Source organism: Delphinus delphis, chromosome 19 (assembly GCF_949987515.2).
Source record: "Delphinus delphis chromosome 19, mDelDel1.2, whole genome shotgun sequence".
Lineage (NCBI taxonomy): Eukaryota > Metazoa > Chordata > Mammalia > Artiodactyla > Delphinidae > Delphinus > Delphinus delphis.
In genome coordinates this window covers 14,178,683-14,186,103 of record NC_082701.1, presented here as the reverse complement: position 1 = coordinate 14,186,103, position 7,421 = coordinate 14,178,683, and the positions used below count along the sequence as shown (strand labels likewise).

Here is a 7,421-nt window from a genome sequence, read left to right as displayed (position 1 = left end):
CACCACATCCCTCAAACCAACACACACTGAATTCAGGAACCTGTTCTACGGTATCCCCGAGTCACGTTCTCTTTGGATACCCCCAATGGCCAGGACCTCATTGTCACGACACCTCAAAGCAGCCTGCTTTCTTGGAGATCTCAGTTGTTAGAATATTGTTTCTTAAACTGAAATTAAATCTGTCACTTCATAACTTCTACTTACTGGTTCTTTCCCAAAATATAACAAATGTTTTTCTGTGCCTAGGCTGCCTATTCTCAGTTCCTCCAAAAGAACTTGACCATGATGGATTCCAGCCCTCTCACCACCCAGTCGTTTTCCTTCTAGCTTTCCAGTGTCTTTCTTGAAAACATGATCCCCCCCCCCGGCCCAAAACTGATCGGTCCACTAGCACTATTATCTTTGAGACATAAGATATTAGTGCAGCAAAAGTTTGTTCTTTCTTTTAGCAGTTGCATCTCACTGTTGGCTCATGTGCTTCAGATAAAAATGCCTTCATCTCAATGCATTTCCCCTTCCTTCTGGATTTGAAGCTGTTGAAATGAGATACATGTCGGTAAGGTTGTGGGTTTACTATGGTGAGCTTACTTCCCCCTTTGGTGAATGCTGTTTCTGTTCAGTCTGAGGGACAGTGTCCTTAGCTCAGGACAAATATACAGAGCCATTTCAAGAATTCAGACCTAAGTAGTGAATGAGTTTTTCTTAGAAAGAAAAAAAATCCACCTTTCTTGAGGAAATGAGCCATCATTAGAGAGCTGGGAAGGATTTTTACTTTTTTATTCTCTAGCTCCTGGTGGGTGAAAGGCACTCGCCTGGGCTTAATGAATCTAGCCAACCTGCTACCAATTTCAACTGGGGACAGGGGGAGGGAAAAGAAAAGCTCTTTTACTGAGGCTTTTTCCCTTTCTGATTCTAGAATATAAATATTGTATATATAGTAAAACAGTGTAACCAGACCTAGGATGTAGTGACTTGGTTCCTCTCAGAATCCCTAAGACAATCTGGGATGAATTTTCTGTTATCTGGAATCTCCTCCTTTCCACAAGTCCAAACTGTCTTAAGCTCTAATTTGCCTATTTGTTGTTGACTTAATCTAGACAAATCTGCCTATCACTCACACTCCCCCACCCTGTCCCTCAGCCCCTCAACATCCTTCTTCTCTCCACTGGCCACCCCACCCTCTCCTCCACCCAACCCCGGCCCGCAAACCCATACGGGTTTAAAGTGTAGGTTTTGATGCTTTCATTGCCCACAGATCGCAGGACAGACGTTCCCAGGGACAACTTTGAGAGGCCACGTGCTCATCCCCCTAAGGAGGTGGGAGAAATCCCTGCAGCTCGGTTTTGTTCCAATGGTCTGTTCAGTGAGTGATTCCCGTTTCCCCAAAGGCTGCCCCTCATTAGCATGAACGGGGGTGGGGGGGTGGAGAAGGGGTGGGGGGAGAGAAAGAGCAAAAGCCCAGGCTCAGTTTTAGAGCCTGGGAACCGTGTCTACAAACATGACAGCTAGAGCTTTCTGGCTCCTCTGTTTGATCGTTGGATCATCTCCCGAAGCCCCAGTGGCGGAGAGAAAAGGTAAGATCGATGAAACGCTGAGCCCTGGGAGAGGGGCTGGGATCCGGGGGCGAGCTGGGGAGAGGGCGCGATGAAGGGCGGGACGAGAAAGGGGTCAGGGCTTGCCAGAGAGGAGATTCCAGGTCCGTGTTCCTGTTCGAAAGGAGCAAAATGTGTCCCCAAGATTGTGTGTGTCTTGGCAGCCTTTATCGGAATGAAGCCAGTTGTTCAGCTACTGAAATGATCTCGAGCGAGCCGGGCAGGCTGGAGAAACTTTGCATGTTAAGTAGTTGCTCCATCACAGAGGAGGGAAAGTGTCAAAAGGGGTCGTGGCGCGCCTTTCGGGAGCCGTGCGGGCCGGGCTCGCGGGACGCGGCGGGCGGCGGGCGCCCGGAGGAGCGCGGGGTCCGCCCAGCGCCCGGGTCCCCGTCCCGCCGGCGATCCGAGGAGCTGGGTGCGCCCCGCAGGGGCTGGGAGCGGAGGGAGCCGAAATCGTACCTTTCTCCCCTCTCCCTGCAGCCGCAACCAATGGCCTTGGGACACCTGAGTCTTTAAAACACACACACACACACACACACACACACACACACAATTTCATGCCTGAGATGAAAATTACTGAGGGAATGAAGAAATAAGAGGTTCTCTGCGGGGAGGTGTTTTTGTCTGGCTTTTATTTGGATGTTCTGTTTGATTCACTATCTCTGGGAAAAATAGCTTCCGCACCTTACAGGGTAATTTACTTTGGGTTATTTTTCCACATGGAAATGGAATGACTTCAGTGGCATTTAACCCAAATATCAGACAATCTTTCCCATGACAACAGATGGTGATATCAATGGGGAAGCAGTTGTGAGGTCAACAGTTGACAGTCAGGAATTGGATATCCACCAGAACTTTATTCAGCTGTGTATGGGCAACCTTGAACATAATGAGCCAGAATCAACCTCTCTGCAAAAACATGAACTATAACCAGCTATTATTGCTGGGTGAAAGCTGATTTTAAAGGAGACTGTCAATTTGGCAAGATCAATCACTTTAAATGAAGTGTTGCAAGAACTGCAAATGGTCAGACCAAGCTCTTCGATGCCAGAGAGAAATGCTGAAAACCAGCCGTTAAAATAATAGGAAAAAAAAAAAAAAAAGATGGGCTCTTGTGCCCGTCTGGAGGGCACTGGGACCCAGGCAAACGGGGAGGTGATATTGTGTAACTGGGCATGGAAACTGGCCCAGCTTCTAAGCTTGCTGAAGTTTGCTCACCAACCTGCCTGCAGAGCTGGGGAAAATCACTAACAATTTCAAAAATTTGTTTTCCTGCCGTTTGCCATTTAGGAGCTTTTCCTCCACCATGGGAAGCGGTGGGGGTCGGGGAGGGTAAGCGATGCGGGTGCTTTGACACTTAACCAGGGGCCTCTGCGCCCAGCCACGCTTTAAACCTCCTTCTAAGCTGTGGTTTACTACTAAGTGGTGTCCAAGAAGCCAGATAAAAATCCACTCACAGATGCTCGACTCTGCACAGACCAAGATGACAGTGTAAACACGGATGGGAAAACCAAATAGTTCTGTTGTCAGGGGCGCTTAAACAATTAGGAGAACCTGTAATAGGAGACCTTTCCCCCTGGGGTTTGCTCTTGGTACTTTCTCAACAAACTGTACATAGCAAAAAGGCGGATGTTTACATATATATTAAAGAAAGGGCAAAAGAGTTTGTTATTTAACCAAAGTTGTCAGTTATCTTTAGTCCTAGAACAAATAGGTGGTTGTAATTTGAAAAGCTATTGATTTGCAAAGCTTCCTTAACAAAATGAAATGTTCCCATGTGGTGAGAAAAATATTCTTAGTTGCCCTCATTCTTAGAGGGCAAGACTCTCATCTCCGTCTTCTTGGGGCCTAGGAAACCTGTGCTCACCACAAGCCGGGGCGCCTTCCTCTTCCCCCTCCCGTTCTCTTTCCTTCACTTCCATGTCTGCTGCCCTCTCCACGTCGCCTCTCGCAGGTGTACGCTACGTTTACATTGTCCCCCATCTCCTCTCCCCTCCCAGAGCCATTTCTTCTTCCCCCCTGTCGGCCTCTCCTCCCCTCCACAGCCTCATCTCTACCCGCCTTCCCTCCTCTCTCAGCCTCCCCGGCCTCCCCTCCCCTCCCCGCCTTTCGGCCTCCCTCCCCTCTCTTCTCTGCCTCTCCCATTCCCCCCACCCCCGTCCCCTTCCCTCCCCTCTATCTCCCCTTTCCCCACCCCTCCCCTCTCCTCTCAGCCTCCCCGGCCTCTCCTACCCTGACGGCCTCCCCGGCCTCTCCTCTTCTCTCCCTACAGCCTCGCCGCCCCACAACCGGAAGCCCGACCCCGGCGGCGGCCCGAGTGCGGAGACGCCTGGGCCGCGACCGCAGCCGGTCCCCGAGACTCCGCGGCGGCCGCGCGCAGCCGAGGCCGCTCCCCGCGCTTGGTCCGACCTGCGGCGCCGGAAGCCCCAGCCGGCCGCCGAGAACCGGGCCGGCTTCCGGGAGGCCGCGCGCGCGCCCGCCGGCCCGCCGAGCCCGCGCCTCTCGCAGGCCGAGAACCGTGCGTCGCCGCGCCGCGTGCCCGCGCTGGAGGACTCCCCGCGGCGCGCGCGCGCCCGGGCCCTGCGCCTCCCGGCCGCGCGGCCTCCCACGCGCGCCGCCGAGGCCCCCGCCGGTCCCGCCCACCCCAACCGGCCGCGCGCCGCCGCGCCGCCCCCGGGACCCGCGCCCGCGCCGCCGCCGCGCCTCAGCCCCCAGCAGAGGGAGGATGCGGAGCTCGGCGCCGAGCCCTGCGCGCGCGCCTGCAGGGCGGACTTGGACGAGCGCGAGTCCTACTGCGCCAGCGAGTTCGGTGAGCCCCGCCCGCAGCTCCTCCCGGGCCCGGGCGGCCGAGCCCAGGCCGCGGGGCGAGCCTTTCCGAGCCGAGAGCGCCGGGCTGTGCATCGGGACCCTTAAACCAAACCCTAGAGAAACCCACCCACTCGGTCCTGCAGGCCCCAGAGCCGTGTGGGCTATTTCGTGATTTGTTAGAAACGCACTGGGGAGAGAAAGAGGATGTGAGTGCTATGCATTTCTCCAAACTCTTTGTTTTTTGAAAGCAGCAGTCAACGGAATCGTGCATGATGTGGACGTCCTCGGTACAGGGATCCGGCTGGTGACTCTGCTGGTGGACCGGGACGGGCTGTACAAGATGAACCGCCTGTACATCACTCCGGACGGGTTTTTCTTCCGAGTCCACATATTAGCCCTAGACTCCTCTAGTTGCAATAAGCCATGCCCAGAATTTAAACCTGGTATTAAAACTGATCTAAGTGATCATTTTATATATGTTCTTTATGTCACCATTGTAACTTTGACATGCCACAGCCCGGTCTCTATCGGTTACCCCAGTACCTTTTTTGGGGGGGGGCTATTCTAAAATGAATAGAATTTAGAAGACAGGTATTATTTCGGCCACTCTGTGATTTAAATTCCATCAGCGCCTCCGGTTAAAGATGGGAACTGAGTGGATTGGCACAAAGCAAACACTCAATATTTGTTGACAAGTGGAGTGAATGACGAAACACCGTTGCCAGACAGGATGCCTAAGGGGCTTTTTAAACTGAGTTTAGAGACGTCTTTTGCTGGGCGTGTGTGTTTGGGGCGGGCGGGTAATGCCCACTCCCACGTCTTTCTAGAGATGTGCTCTGTAAAATCCTGCTGGCACTGTTGTGATTAGGACCTTTGTTTCTAGTGCTGGCTGTTTACAGGCTGAGTAATCTGATTATCTTATAAAGGTCACTAGGCTATTTCCACCTGCTGTCTGAGGTTTAAATGTCTGAGATTCAGCATGTGCAGCAAGATAAGAGATTCAAGCTTAGGCATTTCTTAAAAGCCTTACATTTTCTTATTGTTACGTGGTATTTGAAAGATAACTATGAATTTATATTTTGGCTTTTTTTTTTTTTCAGGCAGCAGGTATATTGTGATGGGCCACATCTACCATAAGAGAAGGCAGCTACCTACAGCTCTGCTTCAGGTCCTGAGAGGGCGCCTCCGACCAGGAGATGGACTTCTCAGGAGCAGCAGCAGCTATGTGAAAAGATTTAACCGGAAAAGGGATGGGCAAGTGCAAGGGGCAATTCACACCCAGTGCATTTGAAACATACCAGCCTGGGGTTTCTGGATCATAAGAGACTTGGAATTCAGCAGCAAGACGGGAAAGGCCTATCATTAAGCAATCGGATTTTCCTTTAGAACAGGGCACACAGCTCCTTTAGGAACTAGTTGCAAAGTGCCAACTCTCATCTTCAAGTTGTCACTTTTTTTACAAAATGCTTCTTAAATGGTTATGCTTCTGAGCTCTGTGGTGAAGTTATTCAACTGGTGTGCCAGTTACTCACACAAGCTCAGATAACTGACCTGTCCAGATAACAGATCACTGCTTCATGTTGATTATTTTTAATTATTTTAATTTAAATACATTCTTCAGTAGAAATAGTTCACAAAAACATTTCCTTGATTTTAAATATACAATTTTGAATAGTTTATATCATGTATCAAACCAAATTTTATACTAAAACCATCACATTTTAAATTCTGTACATAACAGTAAGTGCACTAGTCAGACGTATGAAATGCCATTTAGATCACATTTAGATCAAACACTAAAGTCAGAGCCCGAGACAAGTATTAAAGTTTTACATTTAGAGTACTGAAGGGCTTATTCAAGCAAACAAATGTTTGTTCAAACAAGTGTTCCTGATGTACCAAAATATAAGATACAGTTTATTTTCATGCCTCCCTGCTTCTAAAATCCTATGTTTTGTGCCATACTGGCAGCTATCCCAATACCAAACATATTCTGGGTGTATCTGATGTCATTTTTCTATTAAGACCAAGTATCATGTTTGTGTTTGTAAAGCAGTAAATCTTTCTGTGAAATCAGATCTTGGATGCACCTGGTTTTTTCAGCCTCACTGAGCCCCCAAAAGGTTTGGGAAAAAGCATTTCTCAAACTTACGCCAAAAACCCTGGAACCAATATTTAATGACGGTTTGCAAGCACGTGAATTTTAAACGTTTCCCAGTTGGCTTGAAAAAGATTAAACACGAACTGAATTTATTATTGATTTTATACCTCAGCCCACAAAGACATTAACAATTTTTTTTCAGAAGACCAAGCTGTGCTTTAATTTGAAACGCTGTGAATAGAGACACTGATAATCCATGGTTGAAGATTACTGCGCAGAACTCCACTGAAGAGACAAAAACAGTCCATTTGGTCTCAGATGAGATTCACTCTGGAGCTCAGGATGTGTCATTAGTCTGTAATGGCACAGTCTTTAAAGGCCTCACAGAAGCACTGTATACACACAGGATGTCAGGACAGCACAGAGAGACTGTAAGACGTAACAACTGATTGTGACGGGAGATACTGTTACCTTATTTGTCCCAAACAGGGGGCAAAGAGGTAAAATAAAAGTTGAGAGGTTCTGACTATGCCGTGGTAAAGCACTAACTGAGGGATTTTTTAGAGTATTTGCCAAGAATGAGTTGTGCCCAAGCTTATTAAAAATTATCTTAGAATTGCTTCTTGGGAATCCACTGCATTACTACACAAACCATTGGCAGTAGATTAGAGTATGCAGTGAATGAAGAGCTTCTGTGTTAGTTTTCTTTAGGATAAAAATTAACGAAGACAGAAGTAGCACCGGTCACAAAAACCAAAGCCGAATTTTTAAAAGTCAAATGGCTAAGTGGTGATCCTGAGTAACATGGTGGGGAAAATTACAAAACGGCCAAATAGATAAATTATTAGTTGGATGGTCAGATGTTAGAGCATAAAGAGAAGTGTTATAAATAGCTCTGGTTTAAAAGATAGAAAAAAAAT

At 48.7% G+C, this 7,421-nt stretch overlaps 1 protein-coding gene across 1 annotated transcript; it reads left to right on the top strand.

Annotated features, from left to right (window-relative positions):
* The first annotated feature begins 1,494 nt into the window (after positions 1 to 1,494).
* C19H17orf58 (chromosome 19 C17orf58 homolog) lies at positions 1,495 to 7,182 on the top strand. Its single transcript, XM_059998324.1, has 4 exons — positions 1,495 to 1,574; positions 3,865 to 4,401; positions 4,652 to 4,843; positions 5,501 to 7,182. Exons 1-4 carry the CDS (start codon positions 1,499 to 1,501, stop codon positions 5,689 to 5,691), a joined length of 996 nt encoding a protein of 331 aa, XP_059854307.1. The 5' UTR covers positions 1,495 to 1,498; the 3' UTR covers positions 5,692 to 7,182.
* The last annotated feature ends 239 nt before the right edge of the window (positions 7,183 to 7,421 follow it).